The 17,599-nt window shown below is 41.4% G+C and overlaps 3 protein-coding genes across 3 annotated transcripts; 1 reads left to right on the top strand and 2 right to left on the bottom strand.

The window, feature by feature from the left end:
• Window positions 1–49: 49 nt before the first annotated feature.
• orc3 (origin recognition complex, subunit 3) lies at window positions 50–6,177 on the top strand. The gene is made up of 20 exons (XM_004540477.3): window positions 50–198; window positions 305–359; window positions 452–549; window positions 930–1,068; window positions 1,221–1,325; window positions 1,415–1,578; window positions 1,674–1,813; window positions 1,942–2,101; window positions 2,560–2,673; window positions 2,783–2,916; window positions 3,105–3,168; window positions 3,263–3,379; window positions 3,516–3,595; window positions 3,944–4,077; window positions 4,581–4,672; window positions 4,779–4,876; window positions 4,961–5,102; window positions 5,237–5,353; window positions 5,595–5,674; window positions 5,979–6,177. The coding sequence occupies exons 1-20, from the start codon at window positions 175–177 to the stop codon at window positions 6,082–6,084; spliced, it is 2,163 nt and encodes a 720-aa protein (XP_004540534.2). The 5' UTR covers window positions 50–174; the 3' UTR covers window positions 6,085–6,177.
• Window positions 6,178–6,958: 781 nt separating this feature from the next.
• Window positions 6,959–9,432, bottom strand: LOC101463865 (akirin-2). Its single transcript, XM_004540478.3, has 6 exons — window positions 9,226–9,432; window positions 8,717–8,890; window positions 8,160–8,303; window positions 7,921–8,070; window positions 7,726–7,797; window positions 6,959–7,578 (listed from the first exon to the last, which is right to left on the bottom strand). Exons 2-6 carry the CDS (start codon window positions 8,886–8,888, stop codon window positions 7,568–7,570), a joined length of 549 nt encoding a protein of 182 aa, XP_004540535.1. The 5' UTR covers window positions 8,889–8,890; window positions 9,226–9,432; the 3' UTR covers window positions 6,959–7,567.
• Window positions 9,433–11,591: 2,159 nt separating this feature from the next.
• LOC101464170 (cannabinoid receptor type 1B-like) lies at window positions 11,592–14,993 on the bottom strand. The gene is made up of 2 exons (XM_004540479.3): window positions 14,693–14,993; window positions 11,592–14,164 (listed from the first exon to the last, which is right to left on the bottom strand). Exon 2 carries the CDS (start codon window positions 14,094–14,096, stop codon window positions 12,666–12,668), a length of 1,431 nt encoding a protein of 476 aa, XP_004540536.3. The 5' UTR covers window positions 14,097–14,164; window positions 14,693–14,993; the 3' UTR covers window positions 11,592–12,665.
• Window positions 14,994–17,599: the final 2,606 nt, after the last annotated feature.

Here is a 17,599-nt window from a genome sequence, read left to right as displayed (position 1 = left end):
ACGCACTCACGCTTGAAGCTGTTTATCAGCTGAACACAACCTTTTCCGTATACGTCACTTTGGCGGGAAGTAGATACCCAGCAAGGCTACAGGCATCCGTCATTTTAAATGCACATAGAACCTCCAGCTCAGGGTACAGGCCGGGCTGTTCACTGCGGACCCGTGTAGCGAAAGATGGCTACTTCATCCGTGTCAAAGGTAAAGTCTTATATATGTTGCGCTTCATGCATATTTGATTAAAACTTATTAATTTACTGGCAGTCGTCATACAATGTGAAATGAGACTATTTGTCAACGTTTTTAGGGCTGCTTTGTTTTCAAGCCCAGCGCTAAGAAAAAGAAGAAGACGCTCAGTCTGGGTGAGATACGCGAGTGTTTATACAACATTTGTCTTCCCGAGCTGTCGGTGGATTTAGTGGTATTAAGTTGCTGATGTCATTTTTCGCCACAGAGAGTTACTTCGTTCAGGGCTGCGAGGATGCTGAGAGCAGTGAAACACGATTCAGGTTATGTCAGGAACTGTGGGACAAAATCAAAACAGACACAGAGGTGAGGACAGATGTTCAGCAGGAAGACCAGACAGTAGACTGTAGAAAATATGTGCTCATAGTTGATTGAACTGAGAAAACAGTTAATTGCCTCTAATTTGTAATGTATGCAAGCATATACATGCATACATTAAAAATATACCATACATGGCTTTATTGTTGTATATGCAAGCATGCTTTTATTGTGTTTTAAATTTGAATATATAGTGACAAAAACAGGAGATGCTTCAGGAGTACTGTATTAATGTGATTTTTTTTTTAAGTCGTTAATTTAGCCATGTTAGTTTGATTTTTACTGAGCAGACCCCTTTTTTTCTTCTACATAATACAATACAATAATACAAATACATTTTACATACATATGTACTTTTTGCTTCTTAGGTTTTACAAGATGAACTCAACAGGAAAATCTTGGACAGTTTGCTGGACTTTACGAGGAAATGCTCCTCCACACGTCAAAACAGCGACTGGGCATCACAGATGAGGGCCAGTGAAATCCCCACAGCAGCTCTAATGCTCGGTATGTTGGTTATAAGGCAGTAATATCTGATGTTTGAGTTAAAAAAAACATATGTGGCTCTCACAGCTATGTATAATCTAGTAGAAATAATCAATTTACATTACATACTGTCATCTCTACCTAATCTCAACTTCCTTTGATGTCCACTCTAGGTGTGAACATCCCAGATCACGACATGACCTTTCAGAGTCTGTCTGACATGCTAAAGCAGTCTGTCAGCCCTCACGTGGCCTCTGTGCAGGCCAAAGAGTGTGGAGGTAAGGGGTTAAGACATCAGTCAGAAATCCTTTTGTGTTCCCCTCATAGGCTTTGCTTTAAATGGTATGTGTTTCGTTTATGATTTCAGCACTGAAGCATTTGATGAAGAAGGTGCTCGAGCGGTTGATGGATACAGTTGTGGTTGTGGATGATGAAGATGAGGAGGAGAATGTGGAGACGAGCCCTCGGGTCCACAGGAGCGTGCACTGCTCTCTCGGGATACTTTGTGATTGGTACGCTGCAAGAACAAAGGTGGGTGCACAAACCACTGTTGGCGTGCATACAGAGACTTGGATTGTAAGTGATATGTATCATATATGTTTTTATTTTGTTTTTGTGTTTTTCAGAAATCTGCCACTGGTACTCCAGGGAAAAAACGTAGCTCCCAAGTCAGAGATGAGCAGCAGCAGCCTCCTGTTGTAATCATTTTCAAAGATTTGGAGGCTTTTAACCCAAGAGTCCTTCAGGACTTCATCCTCATCTGCAGGTAAATGAAGACTCTTGAGTTGAATCGCTTTCTTATTTTTACGGCTGCACATAATACACAAATAATTGCTAATGCATTTTGGATTTGCAAGCTGGGCAAGTCTCTGCTAAACAAACTCTGCTCCACAGTCAGTACATTGACCGCCTTCCACTGACATTCATCTTTGGGATCGCTACATCACCCAGTACCATCCAGCACATGCTTCCCCACTCTGTGTCCTCCCTGCTCTGTATCGAGCTCTTCCAGTCGCTGTCATGCATGCAACACCTGGCTACAGTCATTGACAAGGTAAGTTCAACCTGACCAAAGAATAAAAAAAACATAAAAACACTGATCTGTGCAAGCCTCCAGATGGGAAAACCTTCCTGATATCTATGAGTCCATGTGTACATTTAGCTTTCCAATCTGAAGACTGTTGCATGCTTAAACATATCTAACATCTTCTTTTTGAAAGCGATTTCCTGAGTGTAAGTTACATTTTAAACCTCCTGACACCACCAGGTTGCAGACGAGCAGGCTCTGGTTAGAGGCATGTTTTCCAGGAATTAGATGGTACATTTATTATAAATTGTCCTACATTTATAACATTAGTTTCTGTTTTCCATTTCAGTGCCTCAAAAAGGATGCATTTGTTTTTGAGCGAGCCATAGCTGTCACACTAACCCTAACTGCAGATGATCAGTGGCCTGGAGGATGTAAAGAAATTAAATAAAAGTAGTTAAATGTTCTTTCTTTTATTATTTCAGTTGATCCTGACATCACACATTGCTTTTAAACTCAACGGGAAAGTGATGCAGGTCCTCATCGGCGTCTTCCTCTACCATGATTTCTCAGTGAGAAACTTCATTAAGGGACTGCAGGTATGGAGCATCCTCTGACAGTCTCCTCAAGTCTGTCATCCTCCTCTTTTCTGTGTAATTCAAATACAGAAATATGTGAGTTTAAAGTTTCTGTTTGGTCTTTGTGCAGCTGGCTCTGCTCGAGCACTTTCACTCTCAGCCTCTCAGTGTTCTGTGTTGCAAGAAAAAGAAGGCTCTGTTCAACGTCACACAGCTCAGCAAACCCAACTTGGACAGGATAAGACAGCTGCCGTCGTTCAAAAGGTACTCAAACTTGTTTCTTTCTCCAATCATCCCACCCGTGTGAGTCAAAAATGCAAATGCAGCACTTATTTAGCTGCAAAAAGTGATGGTAGGTGACTTGGCATGTTATTAATTTGTGTATTTGTGTTTACCTTTTTTCAAATGTGAAAGCAAGACTTTGAATTGTTTTAATGTGTGTGTTTCGCTAGATATGTAGAGAAGCAGGAAGCACAGGAACAGGTCAATCTGATGACCGATGACTCTCACTTAAAGGTACATTCTCATCATCTGAAATGCTGAACGCGCACGTTTTCAGATCTTGTAATGTCTGAGGTTTTTGAACAAGACCTGCTTGGTCGGTTTTTAGGAGGTGTGTCAACAACTGATAAAGGATCTCCACAAATACCACAAGAACTATTATCCCATCCTGAGGTGTCTCCACACTCTGACCTCATCGTTACCTCGATATCCTCTCGGAAAACAGGCAAGAGTTCACAGTTTTAATGCCTAAGCATCCCACTATTTCTGACCTCCTGTAGGTCTAAGCTATATCTTCTTTATTACCAAAGTACTGCTGTTTAATCTGCCATGACATAACAGTGGATTAATTTGCATTACAGATCAGGGAGCTCCATTTAATATGTCTGGCGAACAATGTATGGGAGAATGAGGACTACCAGTCAGCCATGAAGCTTGTAAAGTAAGCGTGATTTGCTGGCACATAGTAAAAAGTTGGTAACATGAACAGTCTGCTAAAAACTGACTTAAATTTTAGGCACACCTAGTATTTTAAGATGGATTATTTGTACTAATCGACAGTAAATAATTAAAAAAACTACTTGAGCAGATGAGATTGGAATATTTCACCACCAGATGGCAGCATATTCATGGTTGATCAGAAGGTTATTGTGCCTCCTGGTGGCCAAATTACTATTCATAGACAACAAACGAATGCTGTGCCTTTGTTGGATGTCTTTTTTTTTGTTTTGTTTTTTTTCTCTTTGACCCTAAAATAACCACTTGAGGTGCTAACGTGTTTTCCTTTTAGGATGCTGGCAAAAGGCGAGTTGGTTTCTTTGCTACAGAAGTGTGTGGAGATACTGCAGCTCAGCAAGTCAAAGAAGATGAAGAATGCTCTCGTCCAGCTGGAGGAACTACTTGCCAGATTCAAGCAGCTGGACAGTAAGTTGAAGATATGATTTTGTGTGATCTCGATTCAAGAAGAGATCGCTAGCAGATGGTATAACAGAGAAGGCGGTGGAGTTTTAAACCAGACTGTTTAACATAATCTCGGCGATTGAGAGGAAGCCTCAGGAATGGAGGAGAAATGTACTGGTAGCAACTTTCAGTAACAAGGGTGATGAGCAGAGGGATAAACTTGATGAGTCATTCCGTGAAGCTAGAGGAAAGAGTTTTTGAAACTAGGCTAGGGTTAGAGGTGATGATCAGCAGAGCAGCAGTGTGGCTGGATGCCAAGAAAGAGCACTACAGATGGAATTGAGTGTTGATGGAAAAGTATTGAGAAAAGGAGGTTCGTGAATGCAGTGAAGGCGGACAAGCAGAGGGCTGGTGTGACAGAGGAGGATGCTAGGCTCACGATCCACTGTGGTGACCCCATAAAAGGAGCAAGAAAATGAGTCCAGTCCCTTCTTTCCAAATGTACAAGTTTTTATCTTGTATTTCAGCTGCTACTGAAATGACTACAACTGTGGAAGCCTCTATCGCCTCTCCAATAAAAAATCTTCGGAAGAAAACAGATCTGTTCCAGCTGCAGAAGGTAACTGACCACTTAAATTGTAGTTTTTGTCTTTTGTTTCTCCAGAGGGGTTCTCCGCCTCTTTAAAACTGCTGTTTTGCTGTTGCTTAAACTATCGTTTTCACAGACGCTGCTGGAGATGAACGAGTCTCGGAGAGCCAAGCGACTGAGTCCATTTGAAAACCTCAGGAACGAAGCGCTCGAGTTTATCGACAATTTAGTAAAGTAAGACAAATGAGACTCTGGTTCCCCCAAATACAACTCGCATCACTGCAAACACTCTGCAGCTAATGATTTTATTCCACCCAGGAGCCATCTGTCCCCCCCAGAGTCACAGCCTCTTTATGAGGTCTGCTACTACAGTTCATCTGCCACAGTGAGACGCCACCTCAATGCCACACCTCGTACCTCCATTCAGGCTGCGCTCAGCAATCCTTACCACTATCTTCAGGTACACCTGCTTCAGCTTGTTACCTCCCTTATAAGCAGGAGGAAGTGAAAGTGAAGAAAGTTCTTCTTTTGGTGTACAACCACTAATGTGCAGCGACGTTCTAAAAACACGTGACAACTTCGACTTTCTTTTAGAACGACAGCCTGAAGAGCGAGGATGGGACGGTGTCCAACGCTGCTCCCGACATCTGTATCGCTTACAAGCTCCACTTGGAGTGCGGAAGGCTGATCAACCTCTACGACTGGCTGGAAGTGAGTTTATAAACTAAGACATTTAATAGTGAACTCATTACCTGTAATGGACCAAGGTTAAACTTCCACAGCTTCCCACTTTGCTTCATAAACTTTCTTTAGCTGGAAGCTTTTGTTTTTCTCAGTGTAAGAGAGGCTTTATTGATCCCGAGGGGCCCACGTGTCACATTATCAGTCTGAGGATTAATTATTGGCCCAGAATGACTCGGACGGTGACATGAATGAAAACATTTATTTTCAGGCGTACTCCACCGTGGTTTTGGCTGCTGAGGGTAACGATCCGGATTCTGAACATTTTGGGAAAGTGGATGAAGTCAAACAGTATCCTTCCAGGAAAAAAAAAGTATTTCTCACAGATCATTTTGTGCTGCTGCTGTTTGTGTTTTGCTCAGTGAGTGAAAATGAGTAATGAGACAACAGTAAAGCAGCTACTCCTCAGTTATGTCTTTGTTTGAGTGTCATGATTGGATAAGACAGTTGAGGTAATTCTAGTTTTGTAAGCAACCCAAATACTTGGGGAGTTATAATGAAAGTTAAGAGCTGAAGAACACAAACACGACTGCTGAAATATGCCATTTACTTTTAACTTGAGTAAAGACTTTTTGTTCCTTAACTCGTCCTTTAGCGCTCGTTTCATCCGCGCTGTATCAGAGCTCGAATTTCTGGGCTTCATCAAGTCTACCAAGCAGAAGACCGACCATGTGGCTCGACTCACCTGGGGAGGCTGCTAACCACAATTGTGATGAGAAACATTTTTTTTTTAACATCTGTAGAAATTAATTTCAGATTTGTATTTTTCACTCTAATAAAAGACGTGCAAATTACACCTGCTTCTTTAAATAATAGACCGATGTCAGGTGCTGTAGATCTTTTCTGCAATGACTGGTACACCTGGGCCAATATGCTGTTACACTGAAGCACAACTCAAACTAATTAAGACATTATAATATACTGAGGTTTCTCACACATTACTTGAAATTTGACCATGATGTCAGGCATGATACAACAGCTAGGGAAAAATATGCATTGTCCATTTAGTTGGCAGTGGTTCATGGAGGCTGCTGACTCTCGCTGAGAGAAATGTCTTGTAAAGTTGTACCAAAAACCTCGAAGTGATTTTTTTTTTTCTTTTCAAACAGTTACGGTTGCCTGTGGAGGTTTTGTTTGTCTGCAAACACCTGCTAACGAGCAGCGGTAAAAAAAAAAAACTCACGGTGGAGAAGGCAGGCTAGCCCTGAAAATCATCCTTTATCTTCATGTTTAACTCTGATCTGGACCATTTTCATTCAAATGAAAATGATGTACTAAATAAAGTCTTGAAAGCAGCATTATAGTTTTACAGATAGAGTGAGCTGAGGGATGCTATTCCTATGCAGTTCTATATAATCCAACTTACTACTGTAATCAAAGCAGTCACCCCTTACTGGACGTGAGAAAGATTGCAGGTTTAAGGCACTTCCATATTCCATCTTTCACTTACAGTTTGAGAGTAATTTAAGCACTAAATTGACAGCAGTCCCAATGCTGTTTATCACAGCACTCGATCACATAAGTTTACTTGTATTTATTAAGCTATTCCTGATATAGTTTGACGCATCAAACCAGTTTTCAACTCTTAAAAGATGTTTATTGTTTTTAATAAGTACATTGGTTTCAAAGTGATACCAGCAGAACAAAACTCAATAAATAAAACACTGGTGGTGGGAGGGGGTGGGAGCAAATTAGCCCACTTTATGCTCAGTTTAAAAAGCAGTGAACAAACAGCAAACATACTCTTTCTGTTTAAACTTGCGTTTCTTCCACATTCTTTCAGACCGACCTGCCAACCTTGTGTAAAACTCAATGCCTGCTTTATTGTATTTACATGTAACAAAACAGAAACAAGTGACAAAGCCTGGAATGCTGGGAATCAATACAAAAGTGAGATAACTGTAGATGCACGTACAGCTGGAGGAACGTAGGCCACTGGTAGAAATAGGGTCCATTTACATGAGGAAGCACCTAGTTGCTTACAACAGAGTGGTAACAACTGACAACAGCTTCATATAAACCTTTGCCCAAAGACAGATATATGGCACAGTAAGAAAAGTTTCCTTTAAACTAGCTAAACTTAATCTCTTACAATGATGAGTTTTTTTTCGCTTCTCTTCCTCGAGATATCACGTGATAGCTTGCAGCGTGGGAAGGCCGTCTTGCAAAAATTCTGTGCCACACTCAGGAAACATCTGGAGAGAAGGGAGGTGAAATATAAATAAAGTAACCAGAAGTGCCAGTTTAAATTTAAAATCGTAGAGTTCGAAGTGAAAGCCGAGGCTTTGTCCTTTACATCGAATGTGGAAATAAGGTGGGATTAAAAATAAAAAGGAACTCACAGCTTGCAGGTTGCTCCCCAAATCGTCGCATTAACTGATCATGTGTGAACTTCACAAAGGTGTCATATTGTTCTGAAATCAAAGTCAACCAGTTAAAACATTTTACTTCACAACTATTGTTTGCTAGTTGGGGAAAATATGTGGCTAACATTTGCTGGTTCAGTTTTTTTAAACACATTAGCATTGGGTACCAACCGGCCAACTTCGAAGTCATGGTCTCCTCGTATTCCTCCCGAACCTTCTCTTCCCTTTCTTTCAGCAGGCGTTCGCAGATCATTCCAACTTGTCTGAGGGTGAATAATGGCTGTTCTTTTCTAGATGGAGAGACGCCTCCAGAGGATGTTCCTGTATAAATAAATAACAACCAAACCTTAAAACCGCACTGTAGAATGGGCTTTATGATTATTTGAGCTTAACCTTGCGCCTTTGCCCACCTGCCATGCTGGAAGCATTCATAGTAGACGACTGGGATGGGGATTCTGGCGAATAGCAGCACTCTGACTGTTGGTAGCCTCCATCTAGATGCTTTCTCTTTTGAATGCGTTTGTACTCCTGTTTGATGCTGTTGAGGATTTGTTCTAGTGGGGTAAACAGACAAGCAGGGCGTCCATTAGTAACAGCTGTCATGTTTTCACCTTTGGGGCGACCGTGGCTCAGGGGGTTGGGAAGCGGGCTCTCTGTCCTGGTCGTTGTGTCCTTGGGCAAGACACTTTACCCTACTTGCCTACTGGTGTTGGCCAGAGGGGCCGATGGCGCGATATGGCAGCCTCGCTTCTGTCAGTCTGCCCCAGGGCAGCTGTGGCTACAACCGTAGCTTGCCTCCACCAGTGTGTGAATGTGAGAGTGAATGAATAGTAGCATTGTAAAGCGCTTTGGGTGCCTTGAAAAGCGCTATATAAATCCAATCCATTATTTGACACAGAGTGACTCAACATGTTGTTGTTGCCCCCCTCCAGATAGTAAACAAGCAGGCCAACTTAGCCAGCATTACCTGCACTAAGTCTTGATGAAGACTCCCCGAATGGCGAAGGCTCCATGCTGAGATATTTCCTAGGGGATGAGGATGACGGGGACACGGGGATGCATCTTCGTCTTTTGGGGGATGTAGGACTCATGAGCGGATCGAAATCCATGGTCCTCTTCAAAGTGGCTCCACACGCCATGACTTCAGTTTGTTAAAAGGGAGAGATTGCACGTAAAAACACCGAAACAAGGCAATAACGAGGAGATGACATCAACTATTTTGGACAGCTGCTAACCGAGCCTAATTTTTTACACAACTAGCTAATTGTTAGGTTCAAATCAGTTTCCTTTGTCGATGGATAAAACTACGAGCATACTGCGCAGCTCCGGCTTTAAATGTCTGCTAGCGAACTAGCGTTAGCTACTCCTGCTAGCCAATAATAAAAATAAAAAAAACAAAGCTAACGTTAGCTGTGGCTGCCGCTGGCGTGAGCGTGTGTCCTGGTTAACATTTGTATAAAGCTGTTTTTATGTTACCTTCTGGGGAGGGGGGAAGTTGGCCTGCAGCACCGCGCTCACCAGCTCGTGTTGTTAAAGTTGTTTCTCAAAAGTTGAAGTGACGATCAGCCAGCTGCAGGCCAACTGTCTGCTGTTAGATAGGGGGGCTAGCTAGCACAACTTAGCTGCCTGTTTTTGATGCGATGTTGTCGCTGTCGGCTTCTCTGGTTAGTGACGTCACGTCTAAAACCCCCCCCCCCCCCCCCCAACAATCTCAAAACGCGTTGAATTCTGGATTATGTAGTGAACCATGAAGCGTAAACCAATGACAAAACATGACAGCGCATCAAAAGTCAAAAAGTATGGGTCATAAACCCCGTTTAATTTAATTGATAATTGGTTTAATTTTAGCTTTGAGGAATAAACTTCACATTTGACAGTTTGTTGTGATTCTTTTCTCTCCGCATCCTGTATTTCTACTCTTAATACACTCGTTTGTTTTAATATTGGAGTAAATATTGGAGTAACTGATGAAAACAATGCAGAGGCTCAGCTATTATAGCCTATTATGAAACCTGCAGCTGTTTTAGTGACAACGCTGAAGGCAAAATGTCAAACCATTACATACAGAGCCTCTGTGCTTTGCCCGAGGATGATGGACATTCCTTCTAACATCATATTACTAATTTCCGTGTGGAGTTTTTCATGTTCTCCTCGTGTCTGCGTGCGTTCTCACCGGCTTTCTCCCACAGTCCGAAGACTTACTGTTAGTGGGGTTAGGTTAGCTGGTGATTCTAAATTGGCCATCAGTGTGAATGTGAATACGAATGAGTCTCTCTGTGTCTGTCTGATTCTCTCTGTGTTAGCTCTGCGACAGACTGGTGATCTGTTCAGCATGCACCCTGTCTCTTGCCCGGAGGTAGGTGGGACAGGCTTCAGCCCCCCGCAAGCAGAAGAGAATGGATGGAACATTTTTTTTAGCTTAAAAAAGGAATAAAATACAGCAGGTATTATTACAAAGCAATAAAAGGCCCTTTTTAAAAAAATGGGATAAAAACATGAAGGATATTACAGGGGGACATGAGTGCCTAAATGAATTAAAGAAATACATAATTAAATAAGTAATTACATTTGTCATTAATAAATTAAAATGAGAAAGAATTAATAATCAAACATATAAATAATTAATTACACAAGTTCATTTCATTAAATTATTTAATCAATTATTTATTTGAAATTTCAATTAAAATCACATCTAAACGATTATTTAATGATCTTATTATTGAATTTTTTTCAATTCATTTTGGCCCTTGTGGCGCTCCGCATAAAGCTTTCTTCTTCAGCGTGTAGAGATGGCTTCACTCAGCTGATGTGTACAGCTCTAAGCATGCCTCTAAAGGCAACAGATATTAGTAATTCCATTCTTAAAATGCTGATACAGATATCTATAATTGGATTTCAGCATGTTGACTTGGGATTATCAGTAGTGGAAATGTCATTTCCCAATTCAGCTATCAACTAATGCATTTCACACTTCTCAGCAAATCATTTTGGGACATGTTTGCCTAATTAGCTAATTTTTAGATTACGTGATTACGTGTATATGTGTTGCTTAAATGATTGACAATGTCTGACTAATGTGCATTTGTTTTTTATTGCCATATGTAATTGCGACAGATACCATTATCCGATGATCTAAAAATCTGATATTCCATAGCTTATTTTTTTACTCTTTCAAACACACACAAAATCAGAATTACCAACCATGTGTTTGTGAGGTTCCAAACACTTGTTCCCAACAGGGAAGTTGCAGAGTACCATCTGGTGGACAAACTATGCAACGTCAGCACTTAAGAATTTGTTGGTTGCTGTTTCTCAACTTTTTAAAATTTACAAATTGCATCTGTAATATGGGATTGCCACTAGTGAGAATTTAACTGTTGATGTCAGCAAATTCTGATGAACTGAGCTGTAAATATCATTATTTACAACTGGAACTTGTCAGCATTGCATCACGAATGTGGCGACTTGGAATTAGAAAAAGTCTAAGTTGAACTGACATTTTTCTATCAGTATTTTTTGTTTGACTCGGTGTCAAACAGCAAAAGTTGAAAAAGTAGTAATTTAAGTTACTGACATCAATGGACATTTCAACTAGTGATAAATAAATACGAATGTTAAAAGGAAGAACAGTCAAAAAGCATCAAATATAGTTCAAATGTGAAGATAATTATCACCACATGAGGGCAGTGTTACACAAAAAGACACATAGGAGTTTATTCTTCTACTAACTCCTAAAAAGTACCAAGGGGTCACAAGGCGAAAGGTTAAAGAAAGGAAAGATGACACTTTCATGACTCTGAAATATTTACATTAATAGCTTTTGTCTTGTTTCTGAAAAAGTAAAATATCTTACTTTAAGGCCAATCACACTCAAAACTCACCTTTACTTGTAGAACATGTGACACTCCAATACCCCAGATAGTGACATACATTTTTGACTTTGAAAAGGAAAGAAAAAAAACCGTATTGTGCGTGTGTGCGCAGTAAGTTTAGGTACCGATAAGCTGATTTTCACCATTTTATTGAAAAAGATACCAGGCATGTTGACAAAGTTATGATAAAAATAGACAAATTTCACATTTTCGAGCACATTCTTCCATTTACACACAGGAATGAGACACAGTGGCACAAAGTATGCTTCACAGGAATATGACAGTGTAGATTTGTACAAAAGATGCTCTTTTTTTTGTAAGCCGGTGTGAAAAAAAGCAGCTAAGCAACACTCCCAAAACACCACAGGCTATAGTTTTGATCTGATCAAAAGGCCATTCATAGTTCAACACTTTGCTTTTCAAAATAAATAAATAAGGTACTGACAAACTTCACAATATCATGGACTTACAAAATCATCAATAGTCACTTGAAAATTATTAATGAAATGCTTTTACTTACAGCAATGTTCTGTTATTCCAAACTGCTATTTTGTATGAGGATGGACACATTTTCACCTTGCATGACTGCCACAATGTTGCCGTATAATGTAATGTGAAAATCTTCAAATGCAGTTTGTCTTTACTGCTAAATCTGTAAAAAAAAATCAGACAACAGCAAAGATAACAAAGCATAGCATTTGCTTTGTAACAATGGAGAGAAATGCCCTTTTTTCTTACACCTATAATATTTATTGAATTATTCTTCATAAAATTGCCATTGTCAGTCAGACAACTCATTTTTCGCAAAAATGAGAACATAATGAAATAAGTACAGCCCTCATTAGACTAATCACACTCCACTCTACAGGGATCCAGTTTTATAACATTACAGATTAAAAAACAACAACAAAAACTTGCTTTCAGTTCTGTTTGTCAGTCATTTTGGCACATTTCACAGTCACAGAAGAGTGCACTAGGAGGATGGGGGCTATTCTACACTATCCTGACTTCACAGTTGTCTTGAGCAGATTGGACCGTCTTTTATTAGACCGGCTCTGCAGCAGAAGTGTCAGTCCCTCCAGAAACTGTAACCTGGGCTACTTTAATTCGAGTCTTTGCACAGTTTCCTCCATCTATCCCCGCCCTGCCTGCTGTGGCTCTCACGCTCTTGATGTTCCAGTCACTCTCAGCGCTGCTGTCCAGAGTCTGCGTTGCTCCCCGGCACATATGGCAAATGTTGAGGAAGGCCCTGCGCAGGTCCTTGCTCCTCATGGCGTAGATCACAGGGTTCACGGTGGAGTTGAGCAGGCAGAGCATGCTGCAAAAGGCAAAAATGGTCTTGATGAAGTCGTTCACCTTCCCAAAGAGGTCGTAAACCATGATGGCTAGGAGTGGACCCCAGCAGATGATGAGGGCCACCAGGATCAAGACCAGGGTTTTAGCCAGACGGAGGTCCATACGGGCTTGGTCAGGCCTTACCGTCTGCACTTTAGCCCCCTCTGCGGTGTAGACAATCACGCTTCTCTGAGAGGTGCGGCTTAGCATGCGGACTGCGTGGTGATGAGACTTCCAGAGGATGAACATATAGGCGTAGATGATGAATAAGAGCAAAATGCTCGTCATCCCAATCCAAAACATCAGGTACTTTTGGTCAATTAGAGGGAAAATGTCAGAGCAGACTGACCCGAGACGCTTGCAGTTCCAGCCCAGCAGCGGCAGCAGTGAGATGATGATGGAGATGGTCCACATCATGCTGAATGCAATGACAGCTTTAGTCTTTGTGATGATTCGCTTGTACGCCATAGGCCTGTGGATGGAGACGTAGCGGTCTATTGCAGTGAGAAACAAGCTGCCCACAGAGGCAGTGAAGGAGGCAATAACCCCAGCCAGCTTGAAGAGGAAAATATTAGGGCTGTCCTTTCGGTGGAGGACATGGAAGTCCAAGAAGCTGTAAACAAAGATGATGCTTCCTATTAGATCAGCCACAGCCAAGCTGCCAATGAAGTGGTATGAAGGGCGGGATCGAAGGGTCTGGGAGTGCAGGATCACGCACAGCACCACGAGGTTCTCCAGCACAGTAAATGTACCCAGAGTGAGTGCCAAGATGGCAACCGCGAGCTGCTGGCCGGGAGTGAGGATCATAAAACACTCCATATTGTCTGCTAAGTTCTCAGCGCACTGTGGCGCTCCTCCACTCTCCACAGCGGTAGCATTACCCAGCAGCAAGTCTGAGACATTGGTGGGAAAAATGGGAGAGAGGGCGCTGAAAATGACCTCCTTGCTTCCAGAGACAATCCCGGGAAAGGAGCTGCTGATGGGAGCAGAGTGAGTTTTCTCATAGTGGAATCCATTCTTGATCAGCCTCGAGTCTGCTGAGGGGTCGTCGTAGATGGCATCATTGGAGCCGAAATACTGGACACCTGTTGTTAAGGTGCTCACCGTGGTGCCTGCTATCCTGTGCAAAGCCAGCTTCATGGTTTTTGAGGCTGTAGAGATGCTCAGTGGAGAGGTATGTGAGGTATTAGGAGTGTAGAAGAGCACATCTATGAAGAAAAATGCAATTATTTATTAGAACACAAGAAAGTACCTCTTGTTACATCACATTAAAACATATTCAATACAGGAGATAGTGCCAGCTCTTATTTAAAGATTAATATAGTGGAAGATGAATTTGTTACTAGGAGTTATTCTGTGTATCGACCAGCTGACTCCACAACAGATGCATCCCAGACAATAGTGGGAAACTGAACAGTTGATGACAAACCTGTGCAGCCTCGGGGGAAATCACTGCATTAAGAATGTAGGACATAGAGGGATTTCTTATTAATTAAAGAAGGTCATTAAGCATTACGATATTTTGCAGCAATCACTGGACTAATTAGACATCAAGGGAGGGACACGATGAAGAGCGAGTGTATCTGTCCGATGGATCATTTACATTGTAATGTCGGTAATGATGGTATTAATTATTAACAGTTTTTCAAAAGGCGAGAGCGCGATAGTAGTATGGAAGCTACCAGCAGCACTCACAAGAACAAATAAAGAAAAACAAAACTGCGAAAAACGCTTACCTTGATTTTCTCGCTACAAATACCCAGCACGGATCCATTACGCGAAAAAAATAAATAAATAAAAAATAGAAATAAAAACAATTCAGTTACACTGGGAGTAAACCGGTCTGCTGTTTCTGCCTTCACTCCTGACCAACATTTAAAGTAACTGAAAACCCAAAAACTGGAAGCGAGAATAAAAATCTGTTGGTTGTTGTTCTTGCTTTGGTGGTTTAATAATCACGAGCTGACTCCTCGGATACTGCTAGTGTCAAACATACAGTAAAGCCAAGCAGGCAGCCGGTGGGGTGTGTGGGTTTGCCGGAGCAGGCGGTTATAAAGGCTGCGCTTTGTGCGCCTGCTAGTCACGTGATCTGAGGTGTTGGAGCGCAGTGGGAAGCGCATCATCCACGACCAGCATCATCCAATACCTTGGTTATTTACACAGCGATGGAACCCAGCTGTGTTACTGTTGAGTTATTTCATCACATAGCAAGGAATTTCAACTACACACCAAAAACAACTAAAAAAATGCGCAGTTTTAGCTCTTTTATTGTCACTTTTTCATGTTTCAGATCAAATTTTAGTATTAGATAAAATATTACAAACAAAAAGACGCAGTTCTTAAATGATGATGTCATTTATTAAGAGAAAAGGGTTCGCCGAACCTAAAAAACTTTTTCTCATCTCTGGAGAAATTTTTGCCCACTGTTCTTTTAAGGATTGTTTTAAATCAGTCACATTGGAGGGATTTTGAGCATGAATGGCAAAATCAAAGTCCAGACTTGAGGAGGGCACACTCTTTTTCTTTTCCATTCATTGATAGACTTGTTGGTTTGTTTTGGATCATTGTCCTGCTGCATAACCCCAAGTGTTCTTGAGTTTCGGGGCAGGACATGATGGGTGGATATTCTCCTTCAGGATTTTCTGGTAGAGAGCAGAATTCATTGCTCAGTCGATACAGCAAGTCGTCCAGGTCCCGACGCAGCAAAGCAGCCCGAAGCCATCACAAGCTGTTACCTTGTACCCCAGTGTAGAACAAACAGATACTTCATACCATCATTACTTTGGCTGTATTCACTTTGTTTTCTTCCTTGAACTTATTTCTTGTTATTCTGTGCCTTGACATGCAACACTGATTGTGATTCTTGTTTAAAAGCTGTAGGTTGTGTCAGTTTGTGAGTAGCATGTGTGGTTAAGCAGCAAACAGTTTGCCATTTTGGGGGATTAATAAAGTAACCTGAACCAGAATCTAAAATGTGAGATGGGCCTCTGTGTTCTTTTAGGTCAGCAGTGATTTTTCCTCATGGATGCCTCTTTAATCATGAGACAAGTGATGACTGAAGTTCTTTAGATGTTGTTCTGGGTTCTTTTGTGACCCCCTGGATGAGCCATTCATGCGCTTTTGGAGTATTTTTGATAGACTGCTCCTGGGAAGGTTCACCGCTGCTTTCCCAGTATGTGTCCCAAAAGCTCATAAAAGACATTTTTTTGCAACCCTTTTCAGAGGATCTCTCGGCTGTTTCTTTAGATCATGACGCAATATGTTGCTTTCTGACGTCTCTTAGCCAAGCAAATGTGTCAAATACATCAAGAGAGAAGTCCGGAGGACATTCTAGGAAGTTCTCTTCTCCATGAGCATGAGCATTTCCCCTCTCCTTTTCTTATGAAAAGGAAAGCTGTGAAGACAACACTTCTTCTCATCTTACAATTGGAAATCAATTACAGTGTTGCATGTGATTTTAATGGTGTGTAAGTGAGGGCATTTATGGGATTTATGGCCTGCAGTAGAAGTATTTGTGGTTCTTTTTAAACTTTAATGCTTTTCTTTATGTACTTGTTGCTGATATGTGTGAAATGTAGTTTCACGACCCTCTCATTGTTGTGTTTTAGCTGAAGTTTTTATGCTGACGTTCACTTTCATGTGAACATTTTTTTCTTTGTGGTGGCTTGTGATTACAATCATCTCAAGCTAATTTTAAAAAATGGACCATGATGTGTATTTTTAGTGCAGTGTTCAAGCTACTAAATCTATTCTGAACACTATTCATCTATTTATTTACTGTAGACGGGAGTCACATTCACACCATTAGGAGTCCTTTTCCTGTCCTGCACAGCTGCGCAATTATTTCCACTATGCACTCCCAGTAGAGCCATCTCCCAAATTACATGTATCTTGTTGTGGAAAATACATGACATTTGGCGATTCAACATTATGGGAGAACAATAAAAGACACTGCGCGCGATGCCAGTGCCTCCAGATTTGGCAGAACAAAAGAGGCTGAGGAGTCATCCAAGTAATTGCTCAACGCTTGCTAAGCTGAGATTGATTCAGATTCTAGCAGCCGCTGATCACTCGCGGCGGGACAGTATATCCAAGACAGACAGTGTAAGCGAAACATCAACGAGTAATAAATGGCGTTTGTGGAATTCATCTGTAGTTGTGACTTCCATTCAGACTGCTTGTTCGTTCATGTTTGGAACAAAGTTTTAACGTGGCGTCAATCCACTCCCAAAGCAGTGGGCAGACACTTGCGACACACATCAATCATAATAATTATCATGGTTATTTCAGTCACCGAGGGCGGGATTTTAAAGACAGACTTGTCTGTGAAGACAAAAGGCCTCTTTATGACTCTATCATCAACTTGTAGAAGCTCATTTTTTTCTAAATCCTCTGCACTGGAAGGCTGCTGCCATTGTCACATCCATCTGGCTTCGTGGATGAACATTGCAAAGTGATTTAGAGCGATTGATTTTATAAGGAGTCCGCGTTAAAGCATCATAATGCACCCCCCCCTCAGCCAATATTGATCCTTCTCCAGTTACAGCCAATTGTCATCTGAGCAGTTGCCTACATTTTGGAGTCATTGTTTTCAGTCCACGCCGAGCAAAAGTCTCTCAAAACAGACGCAGAATAACATGCGA

This window comes from Maylandia zebra, linkage group LG19 (assembly GCF_041146795.1).
Source record: "Maylandia zebra isolate NMK-2024a linkage group LG19, Mzebra_GT3a, whole genome shotgun sequence".
In the NCBI taxonomy this organism is placed as follows: domain Eukaryota; kingdom Metazoa; phylum Chordata; class Actinopteri; order Cichliformes; family Cichlidae; genus Maylandia; species Maylandia zebra.
This window is presented reverse-complemented; position numbering and strand designations above follow the sequence as displayed.

What these genes read in the sequence shown, in the direction of transcription:
- orc3 (XM_004540477.3), top strand. Translation starts at nt 175, where the DNA reads ATGGCTACTTCATCCGTGTCAAAG. An exon ending in TCAGCCATGAAGCTTGTAAA is followed by an intron (nt 3,596 to 3,943) that starts GTAAGCGTGATT and finishes TTTTCCTTTTAG; the next exon opens with GATGCTGGCAAAAGGCGAGT. An exon ending in CAGATTCAAGCAGCTGGACA is followed by an intron (nt 4,078 to 4,580) that starts GTAAGTTGAAGA and finishes CTTGTATTTCAG; the next exon opens with CTGCTACTGAAATGACTACA.
- LOC101463865 (XM_004540478.3), bottom strand. Translation starts at nt 8,888, where the DNA reads ATGGCGTGTGGAGCCACTTTGAAGAGGACCATGGATTTCGATCCGCTC. An exon ending in GAATGCTTCCAGCATGGCAG is followed by an intron (nt 8,071 to 8,159) that starts GTGGGCAAAGGC and finishes TTATTTATACAG; the next exon opens with GAACATCCTCTGGAGGCGTC. An exon ending in CATGACTTCGAAGTTGGCCG is followed by an intron (nt 7,798 to 7,920) that starts GTTGGTACCCAA and finishes CTTTGATTTCAG; the next exon opens with AACAATATGACACCTTTGTG.
- LOC101464170 (XM_004540479.3), bottom strand. Translation starts at nt 14,096, where the DNA reads ATGAAGCTGGCTTTGCACAGGATAGCAGGCACCACGGTGAGCACCTTA.